General features: G+C 44.7%; 1 protein-coding gene across 4 annotated transcripts in view; it reads left to right on the forward strand.

The window, feature by feature from the left end:
- CREB5 (cAMP responsive element binding protein 5) overlaps window positions 1–18,961 on the forward strand; it is a 509,250-nt gene that overhangs the window by 374,856 nt on the left and 115,433 nt on the right. For all 4 annotated transcript variants that reach the window (XM_020993294.2, XM_020993292.2, XM_020993293.1 and 1 more), the window contains one exon: window positions 4,019–4,129. In XM_020993294.2, coding sequence (XP_020848953.1) covers window positions 4,019–4,129 — 111 coding nt within the window. The remainder of the gene's footprint in view (window positions 1–4,018; window positions 4,130–18,961) is intronic.

Raw genomic sequence — 18,961 nt, forward strand, 5'->3', positions numbered from 1 at the left:
CCTTCATAATTTTTCCTCCTCCTACCTCTCCAATCTTCTCATACTTTACTGCATGATACATACTCTTCGATCTTGGCCTTTCCAAGACCAAGACATTCTGTCTCTTGTGTCTGACATTTTCTTTGAGTCACCCATGAGTGGAAAGTTCTCTCTCCTCCACTGTGACTACTGACCTCCCTGGCTTCCTTTAAGTCCCAACCTAAAATCCCATCCTCTACAGGAAGCCTTCCTGACCCATCGTAATTCTCTTGCTTTCCCTCTTTTGATATCTCTGATTTATCCTGTATATAGCTTGCTTTGTAGACATTGGTTTGTATGTTCTCCAGCGCTCCCCCCCTCCCACCCTACCGCATTGACTGTAAACTTTTTTTTTTTTTGCTTTGGCTATCAGGGTTAAGTGACTTGCCCAGGGTCACACAGCTAGTAAGTGTCAAAGATTGTAAACTTCTTGAGGACAGGGACTGGCTTTTGCCTCCTTTTATATCCTCAGTGCTTAGCACAGAGCCTGGCACAGAGTAGGTGCTTAATAAATATGGATTGATTGTATATATGTGGAAACAGAGAGGTTGTGCCTTGCCCAGGGTGGCACAGGTCATAACTAGCTGAGCTGGGGCTTGGATTCCTGATCCCCGTCTCCGCACAACAGTGCTCTGCCCACTGCACCACACTGCCCTCCTCTGCATGAGGATTTACCATGGCCCTGCCAGGCCTGGGGGCCACCACCCACTGGCTGCCATTGAGATGTTGTTTAGCCAGCAGGTACAGAAGGTAGAGAGGAGCACAGAGTCACCGAGTCTGGAGGAACCACTCCAGGCTGCCATCCAAGCTTGCCACCTTCACTTGACTTGTTCTCCCCTTTAACGCTCCCCTGCCGCCACCCCCAAAAGTCCCTGGGCCTTATTCCCATTGCTCTTCTGTGAACATGAGGAGGCACCATGATGTACTTGGAGTCAGGAGGGCCTAGGTTCAAATCCTGCCTCTGATCCTAGCTGTGTGAACCTGGGCATCCCCCTTAATTTCTCTGAGCCTCGGTTTCCTCATCTGTAAAGTTTAGAGATTAGATTAAATGGCTTCTGAGGCCCTTCCAGCTGTCAGTCTCAGACTGAGTGAATTACAGGATCAAAGGTGTCCTAAAGGGCCCTATCGGTACTTTTTTTAAAAAAACATTTTTATTTAAAGTTTTGAATTCGAGATTCTATCCCTACTTTCCTTCCCTAAGACAGTAAGTGGTCATGTGCAGTTATGTAAAACATTTCCATATTAGTAATTTTAAACAAGAAGACTTAAATAAAAGAGAAAAAAATGAAAGAAAGTGAAAAATAGCATGCTTCAGTCTATATTCAGTCAATATCAGTTCTTTCTCTGGAGGCAGATCGTATGCTATTAGTTCGTTCTCCTGGTTCTGCTCACTTCACTCAGCATCAGTTTGTGTAGGTCTTTCCAGGTTTATCTGAACTCATTCCGCTTGTCATTTCTTATAGCACAATCATATTCATTGCATCCATATGCCACAACCTGTTTAGCCATTCCCCAACTGATGGGTGTCCCTTTACTTTCCAATTCTCAGCCACCACAAAAAGAGCTGCCATAAATATTTTTGTGCATCTATTGGTACTTTTAATGATGTGATTTCCCTGTGCTGAAGTAGATCACCATACCCCATCACCTGGTGCGGAGGGTCCTTCATGAATCACTGTGCCCTTCAAGTTTGACTATCTGCTGGGCAACCTTCTGACAATGAGTGAAGGGGCTTCGGTAGATGTGGCTGGGCTGGGCTTTTTAGGACAGGAAGTCTATCACTAAAGCTCAGAGCTTTTCCAGCTCAGTAGGACCTGCCAGTCAAGTCAGCCAGTTATTATTAAACACTTACTATGTGCCAGGCACTGGATACAAAGAAAGGTGGAAGTTGTGGCCCCTGCCCTCAAGGAGCATATATCCTAACGGGGGAGACAAGATGCCAACAGGGACTGGAGAGTACACTTTCTGTTGTCGCTGGGCAGAGTTGTGAATCAGCACTTGGGCCTATCTATACCAAAATGCAGACGGATATTCACAGCCATCGCCATGAGACACTGCAGGATCTAAGGGCCCTTGGTAAATGTTTAGGGAAAGATTCTAGCTCCCTTAGCCCCACTTTGGCATTGTATATTGGGAGGCCTCCTTCAGATTCTTTGAAAACTGAGGATCATGGTAAGTAGGAACATTCTCTGTTAAGTAGAATATGGAACGAGCCAGGATGCCCATGTTACCTCAGCACCCCAGATCATGGCATGTAGGCAATATGTCCACATTCCCAAGGAGATACTGGGGAGAAAATAAGCCATTTCAGTTCTGCATTTGAAAGGAATAATTCTCAGTAGGTAGTGCAGGGAGAGAGAGAATTTGAAACTCAAAATTTAAAAAAATAAATGTTAGTCAATCAATGAGTCATTATTAAGTACCTAGTAACTACTAGTCAGTCACTTAACAAACATTTATTAAGTGCCTTCTCTGTGCTAGGCGCTGTCCTAGGTTCTAGGATGCAAGGTTAATGTGGCACAATGGGAAGAATACTGACTTTCGAATCAAAAGACCTGAGTGGGAATCCTGGTTCTGATCCCTGTGTGACTTTAGGCAAGATACCTCCCCTCTCTAGACCCCAATATTCTCCTCTGTAAAATGAGGTATTTGGACTAGATGACCCCTGAGGTCCCTGTGAGCTATAAGTCTATGAGCCTATCAATCAGGAATAATAATAATAACCACCACCAGCACCACCACCACCACCACCACCACCACCACCATCACCACCACCATCATTACCACCACCACCACCACCGCCACCAGCACCACCACCATCACCAGCACCACCACTACCAGCAGCACCACCACCACCACCAGCACCACCACCACCACCACCATCATCACCACCACTATCACCACCACCATCACCAGCACCACCAGCACCACCACCACCACCACCATCATTACCACCACCACCACCACTACCATCACCACCACCATCATTACCACCATCACCACCACCATCATTACCACCATCACCACCACCATCATTACCACCATCACCACCACCATCATTACCACCATCACCACCACCATCACCACCACAACCACTAGCTTTTGTATGGCATTTTAAGGTTTGCAAAATACTTAATATATGTTATCTCATCTGATCTTCACAACAGCCATGAGAAGAAGGTGTCACTATTATTCCCATTTAGCATATAAGGAAACTGAGGCCAAAACAGGTTAAGAAACTTATCTTCTAGTAAATGTCTGAGGCATTGTAATATCTGAAGACTCATGTTTCTGAGTTCAAATCTGGCCTGAGACACTTGCTAGCTGTGTGACCCCAGGCAAGTTACTTAACCTTGTCTGCCTCAGTGTTCTCATCTGTAAAATAAGCTGGAGAAGGAAATGGCAAATCACTCCAGTATCTTTGCCAAGAAAAACCAAATGTGGTCACAAATCTGACTTGAAAAAAAAACCCGACTAAACTAAACAACTCAAACAAGAAGAAGAATTCTGAGGCAAGAGTCCAACATTCTCTCCACTATGACACGCAGCTGCTCTGAAGAAGGAGAGCTGCATTTAAATACTATAGATGACACTAGCTGTGTGACCCTGGGCCAGTCATGTTACCACTCCAGGCCTCAGGATTGGCATCTGAAAAATAGGAGTCATAATACCTGTACTCTCTACCTCTTTGCAAGCCTTCAAGGGCTAGAGAAAAATAAACGATTTTATCTTCTGAAACCACTCTCTATGCCCCTACCCCCTGAGGAGGTCTCTGCAGAAAAGTCCACAGCTAGATGGCTTGCTATTGCCTCTAGGCACAACACAGTGTTGATGCTGGACCTCAGATGGGCATTGTGTGTCATCCACCAAACAGGTTTTCTCGGTGGCTACTCAAAGGAGCCCAGACTTGTCCGTCCAGAGATCCCTGGCAGATTTGGGTCCACCCCACAGGACTGTTCTCAGTACTCATTTTTGATTCTGCTGATTTCTTCTCTTGTAGATGGAGAGGCAGATGTCCGTAAACTCCAACATCATGGGGATGCAAGGCCCGAACCTCAGTAATCCCTGTGCATCTCCCCAGGTGCAGCCAATGCATTCAGAGGCCAAGATGGTAAGTAGCATCTCCTTCCTTGTTTTACCACGCCTTGCTTGGGTGTGCTGCCCGCCAGCCCAGAGCGTGGGTCACTGCAGTGACCCGGCTCCTTGTTTCCTATGAATAGGGCTTTCTTTTCAAGACCCATAAACAGACTGGCTCACATTTGAGAGCGTTTGTTAGGAAAATTGTTCCCAGTGAACTGGGAGGCATAGAGGGTGAAAGGGGTATTTGGAAAGTGCAGCATTTCCAAAAAAGCTTTAACAGGATGCCCCAGATTTGTGTCTTTGTCTTTATTTTGCTTCGGTGGGAAACGTATGTGTGGATGGGTTTAGGTATTACAAAAAGGATATCAGACTTTCTCCCTCACGTCAGCTCATTTCTAAATGTATTTTCCTGGTATTTCCACCCAATTAAGTACTACATATGAAAAACACATGCTCCCAATATCACCCAAACTTTCTTTATTCAATCTGAGCTCCTGCAAAACCATCTCAAGGTAAGTCTGATCATTTGATGTTGACTTTTAAAGGCCCAGAGCTACATCTCCCACCAGTCTCCTCCACTTCTAAAATAAAATTATGATCACAAGACATTTTCCCATGATCCTTTAAAATAAGGGGGCAATAATACCAGCTTCAAGGCTCAGCAATTCCCTCAGTGTGGCTTTTTGCTCCATGGAAGCAGGATGCGATCCTTCTACAACTCAGGGGACGGTCTTCAAGAATTACTGTGGCTGAGGAATTCATCACCCTGGGGCTGAGCAGGGCTGAAGCCTCTCGAGCTGGCTTAGCCAAATGGCTCTGGCTCTGCAGGCCTCAGTCCTCTCCTGGGTTGGGGGAGCTTCCACAGCTTGTGTTTGGTGGGCTTGGCTTTCGAGCACAAGGGAGGCCCTTGCAGTGGCAGGATGTAGGTGTCTGAAGCCAGCATTGAAAGCAGTCAGGGTGGAAATGCGTGTATCGGGCAGAGTGCTGCAGCTACTCAAAAGGTCCCGGGTCTTCCATACTTTAAAGTCTGGCCATGCATTAAGTGAACGATTGATCCGTGTACATCTGTGCCATTGGGCATTGATAGGTGTTTTTTTAAACCTGGCCTGTGATTTCATTGGTAAAGGGAGCTGCTGATAAGGAAACTCTCTCTGCCAATGTAGATGGGCACCACTTCTGCCACTTGGGTTCTTAGAAAGTTGTTCAAGAGGCATCATGGCAAAGGGGGTACAGTCAAGAGGTCCTGGGTTCAAGTCCAGCCTTTGATACATTCTGGCCATGTGGCCAGGGGCAAATCACTTCGCCTTTCCAAGCTTTGATTTCCTCCTCTGTAAAATGACCAGGGTGGATGTGATGATCCCCTGGGTCTCTCTCACCTCTAAATCTATGGTCTTCTGAAGACCGAGGTATAAGTCGTGCCTCTGAGCCATACCTGGACAAGTCTTGGTGCCCCAGGCAGGAAATTCCCTCAGATTGATAGGAATACTACATGTCACAGAGGACCTTGCCTGCTCAGTCCGTGTAAAAACCATAGTGTGATAATTTCCTGCTTTTATAATTGTTGTTCAGTCATCCAGTTGTGTCTAACTCTTCTTGACCCTGTGGACCATAGCAAACTAATGCTATCCGTGGGGTTTTCTTAGCAAAGACACCGGAGTGGTTTGCCATTTCCTTCTCCAAACGATAAAGACAAATAGAGACTAAGTGACTTGCCCACGGTCACACAGCTAGTAAGTGTCTGAAGCTGGATTTGAACTCAGGTCTTCCTGACTACAGCCTCAGCACTCTATCCACTGAGCCACCCGGTTGCCTCCATCATTAAAGATGCTTATCCAGTTTTCTGGTGGTTACACTTGACAACTTCTCTAAGCATAGGACATGAGCGTCACGCCTCTGTACCGCTGGGGAGGTAGGAGTGAGTTTGGCTAGAGCTTATGGCTAGTTGTGTGACCAGCTCAGTCTGAAGCTTTTGATGGCCAGTTTGGGTACTTACTCAGCCTGTCTTACCCACAAGGATGCAGTTGAGATCCAAAGGCAGCAGAAATTCCGGATCAACTGGGGAATCCCAGATTTGAGAGCTTTCAGCCTGAAAAAGCCTTTATTTATTGACCCAAAGTGGTGACAAAGCCCAGAATGCTGGCGACCCTGGGCAAATAAAAATGCGTGGTCAAGAGGTCTCTCCCGACTGTGCCACACAGTCATGGTGACATGCCAGATGGCACCAATGCCCGCTATAGAGCCGGGTAAATCTTTCTGAAATAGGCAAATGTTTGTTCAGCCTGAGTCACGCAGAGCCAAACCAAATAGTTGTTGGCAGAGTCGAGTTCAAGTTGGCATCAACTTTGGAGACCAAACTAATAGTTTGCCCTCTTTCTCTCTCTCTCAATCTCTCTCTCTCACACAGACACACATATACACACACTCACTCTTTCTCTGTCTCTCTCATAAGGGAAAAAATGGAACAGTGAGGATACTTGAGCAAAAATAAAATTAAGTTATCTGTACATGTGTTATCAGTATTAGATAGCAATCCTGCAGATTGGATAATTTCTGGCTCTTCCCATTGGGTTGGAGGGCACTATCAGGAAAATGGACGCCCTTCAGAAAGAACCAGCCATTCCCTTCTCCCACCCGTCTCCCAATTACCTGCCAGCTTGATATTCCTAAAGCCAGGGTCCGATCACATCATTTCTCTGCTCAAAGAGCAAAATGCAAACTTCTGTCTTTGGTGAGTGAAGCGCTACCCAGTCAGGCTCTCACTCATCTTTCCAGACTGATTTCATCCCCCATTCTCCCTCACACACGCTACCATCCAGCCATCGTGGCCTCTTTGGACTTTCCCCAAACTCCTAATTCATTGACCACCTCCGTGTCTTTGCACAGGCTGTCCCTGATGCCAGGAATGCCACTCCCCCATGCTTGTTTACTTTCTAAACGCATCACATTTCCTTCTTGTGTGCTTGTTGTCACGGTCCATAGAACTCAAGTTCCCTAAGGGCAGGCAATGTGTTATTTTTGTATTTGTATTCTTAGCATCACATGCAGTATCGTGTACATGTGGGTCCTTAGTAAATGATCGTTGGCTGCAGGCAAACTTTAGGTGACTTTAGACTTTCTAAGTGATAACTAAGTGTCTACGCTCTCTGGTTTCTTCTTACCTTTTCTCAGAAATTTTCCTACCTAAACTCTTGCTCTTCTTATCAGAGAAGAATGCCCCAAAATCACACTTCTAGGTCCTTTATATGTATGAGAAAAAGTGTTACTGTATACTGATGGTGTATAATAGCAGACCCCAGTACATAAATTCATGTCTGATACTTCAATTCAACTTAATAAGTGGTTCTCTAATGCCTATTGCAGGTAAGGAAGCACTGGTAAGGAAGGAGCTGGGGATACAGAGGCAAAACAAAATAGATTCTGCCCTGAAGAAACTTATATTCCCCTGGCAAGAATGAACAATGTACACGAATAAGATGATAACAAGTTATTGCAAAGTACATACAAAGTGATTTCAAGAAGCAGAGAATACTAACGGGGGGGGGGGCGGAGAGGAAGGGAGAGGAAGAATCCCAAAAGATGACATGTAGGAAATAATAAAAAGAGAAAAAAAGAAATTTCTCCCCTTTTTCTCCACTTTTTCCCTCTATCCTAAGATAATGATGCCATGGCTATCAAGATGTATATTCTTGATTTCATCAGCAAATGATCATAAAAAATAACTTTTCCAGCTTAATTAGGAGACTGAGTCACCAATCGCCCAAGACTCCTAATTGCTTTCCTTTTTGAGCTCAGAAAAGGGGAATACATCCTGCTGTCCTCACTGCTATGCACTCATGGCATGCCAAGAGAGCCAGGGAGTCAACAAATGGCTAAAAGTCTTGGGATTCTTTCTCTACAATCATGACCGGTCATAAATTTGCTAACAATGGAAGACAACAATGGTGGGGTCAATTTTGCTTCCACTGTGGCCAAATCCTTCAGCCCAGGGGCTGAAGGCACATTTTCACTGTCTTGTCACTCCTATCACCAACTCATTTGTTAAAACATCATTTAATATGGTGATTTTCACATAGCATACTAAATTAGTCCCCAGGTTCTATCCAAGATTGCTATAAGCTGAGGGCACAAGCTAATGAATTTCTTAGCCATAGGAAGTTAACCCTGCCATGCTGTCTACGCCAGGTCACAAGTCTATATACAGACAATCTCTCCAGGTCCTCTGACTCCATTATTAAATAACAACGACCTTCTCTGCCATTATCCAACTTTCCAGGTTTGCTTGATATAAATTCACTCATTTGACGTCCTTCTTAGTCACTTCTTGGTAACCTGCTCCTTTTGGTGCCCTTTCAAGAGCACGAGAGTGATGGAAACTTAAAACAGTCCCTTTGTCTTCAGAGTTGTGAGTCTGGGAGAGTGGCAGCCAATGACATGGAGCATCAGGAATGTGGGATTGGCAGTGATGGCCAAGCAGTAGCTTGAGGCGACCACACTGTACTTGATTTCCAGCCATGCCCTTCTCTAGCACTCTGTGCATCCATGTGATAAGCAACCTCGTTTACTCATTTCCCCTCCTCCCATGAGCCTTTTACATAATACAGTTTGTTAATGGGATACATAACAACCAAAGATTTGGGGAAATGTCAAAATAGTTTGCTCTCTGCTGCTACCAGTGAGTATGGAAAACCACAGTGTTGGTATCAGCCACCTCTTATATATTGACTTCAATGGATTGGTGATCCCCAATGGTGGCGCTCATAAGTGCTCCATACCTCATTCAGGGCTTTCCTTAACCATGGTCTCCTGTGTCTCCTCCGTGGAAGCTAGACCCAAATACATTATCGGTCAAAGAGCCCCACTAGAGCACCTGGAGGCCCTTGAAGGTGCAGAATCCCCACCTTTGCACTAGACCTATCATGTCAAACACAAATAGAAAATGGGGTCATTCGTCTGCATGTAAGGATCCCTGCAGACTGCCTATTGACTTAGTTTTAAATGCAATGTTATCTTTGTTTTGTTGTATTTTTATTTATTTTGTTACATATTTCCCAATTATATTTAATCTGGCTCCTGTGAGAATGTTGTAGCCGCAATGTGTTTGATATCTCTATGCTAGAGGCCTCTCTCTAGGTCAGGGGTTCTTAATATGGGATCCGTGAATTAAAAAGATAGAGAGATATTTCAACATAATTGGCCTCTTTTATAATCTGTTTTCTTTTATCCATTTAAAAATCATTTATTCTCTGAAGAGTCTCTTATTCTGAGTCTATGGATTTCACCAAAATGGTGAAGAATCCCTACTCTAACAGAAATTTAGCAGTGCGCTTAATTATTTTAAAGCATGACTCCAAAAAGGCATCTTCATTAGATTGTCAAAGGAGGTCCATGATACCAAAAAAAGGGTCCTTCTCCAGGTGAATTAATCACTGAGCATTTAGGAAGCACTTCTTATGTCTCTGACACTTTCCTAGGCACTAGGTCACTAAGACAAATGCGAAAATCTCTGATTTCAAGGAGGTTACATTTGGTTGAGTCAAACAAACATGTTGTTGGTACTGGTAATAAACAGACAATCCATGAAACAGGCCTGGCCTCAAGAGCTTACATTTTACCAGGATTTAAAATCTGTGATCTTCTTGGTCTGCGCACAACTATTCCCCAGGTGATTTTGAGTTAATCAATTTACTTCTCCATTCTCCTCCAGCTGGTCAGGGAGCACCTCGTAGTTGTCATCTACCAACCCTGAGCTATCTCATAGGGGCATTGAAGGCACGGATGAAAGGTTTTCATGACATCAAAAGTATTGTTTTTAGGTATGGAAGAAAAGAAAGAAAGGAAAGAAAATTCTTCCATGATTTTAATGTCAGGGAGAGCCTGCCCAGATTTCTCGTCAACATCGCCTTTGTTATTCTATGCCTAATTCTCTTCCTGTGTAAGACAGGAATGGATTCCAGATTTGGACACAGTTCTCATTTCATTATTTTCAAGGCCTTTTTCAAGGGTCACATGTGGGCTATTGTAAGAAGGGCCCTCGGTGTGGGCCTTTCTCAGAATGCAGGAGTCAGAAGAAAGGCTTTGGGGGTGCTTCCCAACCGGCACTAGATGGGCTTACCTTCAGTTCTGGAAGCATCAGGAAATCATCCTGTCTCTTGGCCAACCCTTAAAGGTGATGCCTTTGATATAAGGCCCTTCTCAGATATCCTCCTTCTGAAGCTGCTTTGTCCATGACTGCTGGTATCCTGTTACAGAATCCACAGCCTTCCATGTCCCCCAAATCAATGAATTATATCCTGAGATACAGTAAAAAAAAAAAAAGGTTTATAGAATCATAGAGCTGGAAGGGACCTTAGATGTCACTGAGTCCAACCCCCTCTTTTTACAGTGGAGACATCGGTGGCCCAGAGAAGCAGGTTACTTGTCCAACATCAACAAGCCTGGATTTGAACTTAGGTCCATTCAGTCGTTGTTGTCATATCCAACACTCTGTGACCCCATTTGGGGTTTTCTTGGCAAAGATCCTGGAGTGGTTTGCTATTTCCTTCTCCAGCTCATTTTACAGTTGAGGGAACTGAGGCAAACAGGGTTAAGTGACTTGCCCAGAGTCACATGGCTTGTAGAGTCCAAGGTTGGATTTGAACTTGAGTCTTTCTGACTCCAGGTTTGGGACTCTATTCATTGTGCCACCTAGCTGCCCTAGGTCCTCTGACTCCAGATCTGAGTCCTTGCCCGCAAATTAGCACAATAGCCTTCTATGTGGCATCAGTCCCATAAGGGAATCTTTCCACTCAATGTACATTAATTAGTCTTTCCGTGGTTTTCATCTGCTTTGGCCAGATCAGTACAAGCTGGTTATGTGTGAGTTCTGAAAGCTTACAATTTATATTACATCTTTCAGAAACAAACAAATAATCAAACCCAGAAACTAAGCTGCCAGACAGCTGGCTTCTCAATCACAGAAATAAGTGGATAAATAAATCTCTAGATTAGTGTTGAATTCAGAGCTGCGTCAAGCCTCCGAGGGCCCAGGACCTTCCAAATACAGTCTTCCCACCCACTTCCCAAGATCAGTGGGTGGAGTAGGTGAGGATATGACTTGCTACCTGGCCCACATTTTTAAGCACAGGAAAGAGGGAAGAGGAGGAAGATTTGAGAGAGAGGAAAGATCAGAACATGCCAGTGCCATTGATTATCAGCTCACATGGACGTCGGTGTTTATGGGAAATGAAGTGCTTTGTGTTCTAGCTTATTTGGTCATCCCACTAACTCTTTGTCCAAGCACTGTGAAGTCCATTTTAGAGATGGGGCAACTGAGACTTGAAGAGAGAGTACTGACTGACTTTAGAAAGTTGGAGGGGCAGCTAGGTGGGGCAGTGAATAGAGCACTGGCCCTGAAGTCAGGAAGACCTGAGTTCAAATGTGACCTCAGACCAAACACTTGACACTTACTGGCTGTGTGACCCTGGGCAAGTCACTTAACCCTAATTGCCTAAAAAAAAAAAGTTGGAAATTATAGCAAGCCCCATACATAGGGTCGAAAGACTGAAAGAGAAACAGATTTCTTTTGTCTGAGCTCTGTATGATCTTCATTGGGTAATTCACTTCTCTGGGTTGGTGAGTTTTTAACTCTCATGTGAGGGTTAAAATGAGAGGAAAGGGGATGTTACCGCGCCACAAAGGTCCCTTCCAGTGTGAGAATTCTGTGAGTTTCACCTCCTTTCTTTCCTTTCTTTTTTTGAGTCAGTCAGGGTTAAATGACTTGCCCAGGGTCACACAGCTAGTAAGTGTCTGAAGCCAGATTTGAACTCAGATCTTCCTGGGCTGGTGCTGTATTCACTGTACCACTTATGGGTAAAGAAGCTGCCAACAAGTAATAAAACAGCCCCAAGTCTGATGTCAGGTGGAAGAACAGAAGGTTCTGGAAAGGAGGGCTGCCTCCATGAAGTAACTGTATGCTTTTTGACTTAAGTAATGCCTACCAGGGATATGCCATGGTTCTCAGAGGGTAAGGAAATCTGCTTGTTTTTTTCCTAGGATAAGCAACTTGTAAACAATAAGTGAATTTTTCCTTAATTGAACGGTGGGACCAGAGGTGTAACTAGGGTGGGGCAACAGGAGCTTTTTCTCAGGGCACGGATATCTGAGGTGAATCCTCCCCATGGGAGACCTCTATTCCAGGCGACGGTGCAGTACCATCTGAAGGGGGGTGATGTCCATCCCCTTGGGGTTTCCCTCTGGCCCCTGCCTGCCACCTCTTCCCAAGCATTAAAGGGTTCAGGCTATGGGGTTATTGGCTTCAATGCAGAAGTAGGGTGAGTTTAAACTCTCAGGGGAACCAAGCGCCACTGGTCCCAGTGTGATTGCTTATGACTGAGCCCCTCCCTGATTCGCGTGCACATCCGAGTCTCCCTCCAGGCAATAGAATGCCCAGTTATGACTTTCTATGGGACATATTGTCTCACGTCTGTATTTTGACTGTCAATGCTTTATACAAAGGAGGAATTGAGTGAGTGAATGAGAATGAATTTTTAATGAAAGGGCAGATCAGTTTGTAGAAGAAATCTTGTCCATGTCCACCACTGACCCCAATTTTTTTTTATTCTGGTCTCTCTTTCTCAGGGCAGCTAGGTGATATAGTGGATAAAGCACTGGGCCTGGAGTCAGGAAGATCTGAGTTCAAATCTGGCCTCAGACATTTATTAGCTGTGTGACCCTAGGCAAGTCACTTAACCCTGCTTGCCTCAGTTCCTCACCTGTAAAATGAACTCCAAACCACTCCAGTATCTCTGCCAAGAAAATCCCAAATGGGATCCCAAAGAGTCAGACACGACTGAAATAAACCCCCAAAATTTCCCTTCTCACCTTTGCTGATTCCTTATGGAAGCTTGAACCTTCTTTCTTTTCCCGACCTGGACTAGTTTGCTCCTCCTTACTCAGCCTGGCGGTCCTCCACTCCCCAGGGAGTGCCAGACCTATTAGCGCCAGACTTGGTGCAGACACTTAATTAGCTTAGCCAAGTGGCAGCTCAGAACCCCCAAACCCAAGCAATCTACCACTCAGCATCTCGCACTGACAGGGATTGCAGGCATATACCACCGACACCTACGTTACAGATGAGGAAACTCAGAGGTAAAATGCCTTTTCCAAGATCACACTAGCTATAGAGCCACAAGCATTTATTAAGCATCTACTGTGTACTGGGCACTGGTAGGGGATGGGGATAAAAAACAAAAGGAGAACCATCCCTGCCTTCAAAGATGTTACAATCTAGCCGGGGTGACAACATAGGAATATGTGTGTATATAAACATAAAACAAACACAAAGGTGATTGAGGGGATCCTTTAGAAGGGGGTTGGGGATCAGGTAAGGCTTCGGGTAGCGGTGGGTAACTCTTTCGTCGAGCCTTGATTCAACGAAGCGGAGGTGAGGAAAGAATGTCTCCCAGACACAGACTGGAAAATGGCGACATGGAGCCAGGTGATTCCCACCAACCACTGACGTTCCACCTCTCATGTTCTACAATGCTTGGTCCAAATCGGGGATTTCGTTAATGTAGGTAACTTAGCCTTTTACAGCAGAATACAGTGGAAAGAACATTGGCTCGAGTCAGAGGACCTGGGTTCAAATCTCTCCTCAGTTACTACATTTGTGACTTTGGACAAGTGATTTAAACTCCCTGTATCTCAGTTTTCTCATCTGGAAAATGGGTAGGGGAGAGACTTGATGGCTTTTGAGGTCCCTTTCAGTTCTAGCTCTGAAATCCTATGGTGCTATGACCCTTCAGTGACTTTACCCAGGCTATTTGGAATTTGTATTGTGTTAGTAAGAGAATAAAAACTTTGCACACTACTAACAAAAATGCTTCTCTTCCGCTAGATGTTGAAATGTGTTTTCCTCCTTCACCGCATCCCCCCCGGCTTTTCCCTGCCTTCCCTAAATTCTACTCTACCCACCTCCACCAAGTCTCTCTCATATGCCCATACTCCAACCTACCCAGTGTTTCTACCAGGGATTATTGTCTTCCATTTGGGTCTCTGTCTCTGTCTCTCTTTCTCTCTACATCTATCTATCTATCTATCTATCTATCTATCTATCTATCTATCTATCTATCTATCTATCTATCTATCTCTGTCTCTCTTTCTCATATCTCTGTCTCTCTCTCTAGCTCTATCTATTTATCTATCTCATCTCTGTCTCTCTCTGTCTCTGTCTCTATCTCTTTCTCATCTCTTTCTCTCCCTCTCCCTCTTTTTTCTTTCCCTCCCTCTCTCTCCTCTCTTCCTCTGTCTGTTTTTCTCTCTCTCCTCTCTCTTTCTCTCTGTCTCCCTCCTGCCTTTCTCTCTCCCCTCTGTGTGTCTCTGCTTCTCTCTCTGTCTCTCTTTCTGTGTCCACCCCTGTTTTTTGTAACCATAGCAATAAGTAAAACACAGTCCCAAAGCTTGCTCCCTGCCTGTATCATGAAGCCCAGCACACACATTCCTGGGTCTTGTTTTCATGTTTGTTTAACGTTTCTAAAGCCCTAAATCAGATGCATCTGAGTAAGCAAAGTGGGGGCACTTGGACTGAGCGCACCTCCCTTTCCAGCCCCCAAAGTCTGCAGGCATGTGGTCCCTATGTGTATGTGTGTGTGCACACACATGTAAGGGTGTACATGTTCCTTTCAGCTTTGGGACCAGGCACAAATAATCCCAATTGGCAAAGGGGATGAGAGAAGAAATCATAAGCGCAGTTGTATTTCAGGGGCGTTCTGCTTTGCGCCGATCAATTTCAGGCTTTTTCTTGGAATTTCGACAGCTTGTACTTTCCAAGATTTTTGCCAGAGCAAAATCATGAGGTCTGGCTTTGCTTGGTAGGATGGCTCCGTCCTGGCTTGGCTTTCGTGCAAGAGGCCTGGGGAGGTCTCCTCCTAACACCCTTGCCTTTGGAGAGAAGGAGGGTACACAGCTCTGAAACTGGACGGTCAGCTTTTGCCTCGAGGTTTGGGGGTTTCTCCTCCAGCAAAACGAGGCAGAAACAAATCTTTGTATTTCTCTTCATCACTTCGGGCGCAATTTGCAAGTTGTCTTTTTTCTCCCCCCCCTTTTCCATCAGGTTTAAAACTCAACAGCGTATAAGGTCACAGTATCCAAGAATTTCAAAATGAAAGGGACTTTCGAAGTCAGCCCCACCTCGTCATTTTATAGATGTCAAATTGATTCCAGAAACATTATCTGGATATGATCACTAGCTTGCTTTCTTTCTTTTTTTAAATTTCCATCCAGTCTTGTGATTTCGTTAGTGTGAAGAATTTCTGGTGTGCAGACTCCCTTTGCTTATGAGATCGGCAACTCCTGGGTCATTTACAGTCTTGGAGATTTTCCTGGGACCTTGGGAGGTCAAGTGGCTTTTTCTTGGTATGTGGCAGACAGGACTTGAACTCAGTTCTTCCTGACTCTCAGGCCTCTATCTTACTGAAAAAATGTTATGTGTCCTTTAATTTCCACTTCCATAGGATTTTCAAATGGAGGTTCATAACTAAACATGTATAGCCCCAAAGCAATAAAAGCACATCATTTTTTTTTGAGCGGTTAGCAATAGCTGTTTTTAAGGTATCTAATGGCATCAAAGGTGAAAATCTGGCCATGTTACTCCCAGAATCTCTTATTTTCTTAAAAGCTCAGCTAACGTGCCACCTTGTCTGAGGCCTAGCCCAAAGCAGAGCGTGACTCCTTTGCACAGATCTACTTCTGTGTATTGTCTTCACTGGCCAGATTAGACGCTCCTTGAGGGCAGAAACTGTTTCAATTTCATATTTGCATTCCCACTGCCTGAAACCTGACAACCAGATCTTTGAAAAGCAAGGCAGCTGTTTCCGATTAATCTGTTTTATTGATATTTTCTCTGTCACTTTTTAAAGTCTGACATTTAACAAAGCAATAAATCAAGCCCTGATTTGTTGTTATTTGCTGATTTCTAAGGTGTAAATGCTCAACCTTGAACAATCTACTGGAGTTTCTCCAGCGCACCCCTGCCTGAAACACAGTAGGAGCTCAATTAGGTGGTGCCATAGTACAGAGAGGGCCAGGAAGGGAGAAGACTCGTCATCTTCTTGAGTTCAAATCTAGCCTCAGACACTTATTAGCTGTGCGACCCTGGGCAAGTCACTTAACTGTCTGCCTCAGTTTCCTCATCTGTAAGATGAGAAATTTGGACTAGATGGCTTCTAAGGTCGCTTCCAGCTCTAGACTTATGATCCTATGAAGATGAAGAAGTAGCCATCATTCATTATAACTATAAAATAAAGGTTCAAAATAAATAATGGAGCAACACCAACCCCACCCAGAACGGGGATGTGGGAAAAGGTCATTCCTGGTCTTCTCGACCTCCCTTTTTTTGTTCTCTGCCTCACTTCAATCCAATTCCTTTACAAGGCAAGACATCCCCCGTGATGCCATTTGTCATTTCCAAAAATGAAGGGTGGACAATAACTGTTGTGTCCCTTCTTGCTTGCTTCACCTGCTAGAAAGGAAAGGATGTGATGCTGTAATTCAGACTCAGGTGTCCAAAGCTTGATATGGTACCACCTCCAGTGCTTATCTACAGCTTAATAAAAAGACCCTGTGGTCATTAATGCTTAACCAAAGGAATAGATTTGTAATGGTGAAATTTCAGACCCAGTGACAGGTGAGGCTGATCTGCTTGGGAAAGGGAGTAGGTGTCTCCCATCAACTCAATCACAGCTGACCAGAGACTGTCAAAGTTATGCAGCAGTCAGGACATCCCTGAAGCAGAGCCTGGCCACAGCACCGTCCTGAGGGTCCATAGTATGAACCACCTCCATATGGGACCTACCAATAGCCAGGTGTCTGAGGTAACAACATCCTCTTGGATGGGGCCCGGGACAGAGCCTGCTTAGACCCAATCACATTCTTTAGTAAAGAAAGTCATAGGGATATACCACTATGTTAACTTGTCAGAACATTTTCCCCAGCCTTTTCATTTTACAGATAAAGAAACCAAGTCTGAGAGAGGGGAAAGGATTTGTCAAAAGTTACATAGGTAGTAAGAAGCAGAGATGAGCTTTGAGCTCAGTTCCCCTGACTCCGGCTCCAGTGTTCTTTAAGATAATCGTAGATTGGGGCAGGTAGGTGGCACAGTGGATAGAGCACCAGCCCTGAAGTCAGGAGGACCTGAGTTCAAATCCGGCCTCAGACCAAACGCTTGACACTTACTAGCTGTGCGACCCTGGGCAAGTCACTTAACCTCAATTGCCTTAAAAAAAAAAGATAATCATAGATCTAGGGCTATTGGGGGATGAGGAAGGGGAGGAGGAACAGTAAAGGGTAAAGGTCTCTAGTGTGTTCAGTTGTGTCTGACTCATCTTGGCCACATTTGGGGTGTTCTCGCCATTTCCTTCTCTAGCTCATTTTACAGATGAGGAAACTGAAGCAAATAGGGTTAAGTGACCCGTCCAGGATCAGACAGCTAGTAAGTGTCTGAGGCTGGATTTGAATTCGTATCTTCCTTATTCCAGGCCCAGCACTCCCTCCACTGCACCATCGAGCTGCCATGGTCATCTAGTCCAATCCACTAATTTTGCAAATGAAGAAACTGAGATCCAACAAAGTGCAGTGATTTGTCCCAAGTTAGTAAACGGCTGGATTCTTCCCTTACACTAACCCAGTGCAAAATGGGATTAGAATCTACCTCCTAGTTGTATTTAACCAAGCACTTTTGTTTCCTTTATGGAGAACAGCCTTTAAGTCTGTTTGAGTTTTTTGGCCTTCAGTTGGAAATGGCCAGTTAATTAAGTTGTATAAAATTGAAGTTCAAATGAATTTGAACCATATTTAAATGATAAAGAAAGTCTGTATCCACTTAAATGTATGATCCGTCTATGTTAGTCTGTATACACTTGTCTACAGTCTATTCCTAAGACTAGAGTAGGTAATACACACAATGGCTTAATTAATTACATATTGTATGGTTATAGAATTTATTGTTTAAATAGGGAATAATAGTTGATCTTCTCCTCCTCGTCGTCTTTCTCCCCCCCCCCATTTCCTCCATTTTTCATATGAGGACATTGAATCTAGGTCCCATAGCTAACAAGAGTCAGAAGCAGGATTTGAACCCTCCAGATCTTCCTGGCTTCTTTCTAGTCCAGACCTCTAGCCAATATTTCACCACCGTTTCCCTATTGCTTCCACCAATATTTTAAGAAGTGTTCTTGTATTTTAGAGGCTTTTAATTCATGAGAATGTGAAATGTCTTCAGTGTTGACTGTCCTGAAGGGTCCAGATTCTACAAGAGGCTTGATGGGCACATCTTTAAATATGTATTCAATCCTAGAGCCTGAAATAGACATTTCCTAGACCTGGGCAAATTATTTCAAATTATCCAAATGTTTTTAATATGTCTGGCTCTGACAGAACACCACTATGTGCTGGAGAGTGACATTGGCCATGACACGCCAACTTTCTGCATCGCCTTTTTCCAAAATAGCCAGCATCATTCTTGGTCCAGACATGAGCTTCCCACATGTCCCACGTGTGAGTCCTGACTCTGCTGGTGGAGACTGGGGTGGGGGAGGGGGCAGGGGAGAGGTTGGCCCAAAGAGGCTGTTACTCTCCCCTCCCCGACCCCCACCCCCACCCCATCCTATGTGTGATTGAGAATGATCTTTGTTCTGGCTGCCAGCATACCGAATCCAACATCCGTGCCCGTGATAACAGAGCGTGAAGCCCCATCACTCTTGTGGCTGATGAATGTGTCCAGCTGTTCTCCGGGCTACTGGGGGATGAGGGGGAGCCAAGGAGGAGAGAGGCAAGGGAGAACATGAGATTGCTCTAAGGGACGTGTTTTTCTCACTCCATCCCAGCAACC

The sequence above is a fragment of the Phascolarctos cinereus genome, unplaced genomic scaffold (genome assembly GCF_003287225.1).
Source record: "Phascolarctos cinereus isolate Bilbo 61053 unplaced genomic scaffold, phaCin_HiC Scaffold_1;HRSCAF=81, whole genome shotgun sequence".
NCBI classification, from domain to species: domain Eukaryota; kingdom Metazoa; phylum Chordata; class Mammalia; order Diprotodontia; family Phascolarctidae; genus Phascolarctos; species Phascolarctos cinereus.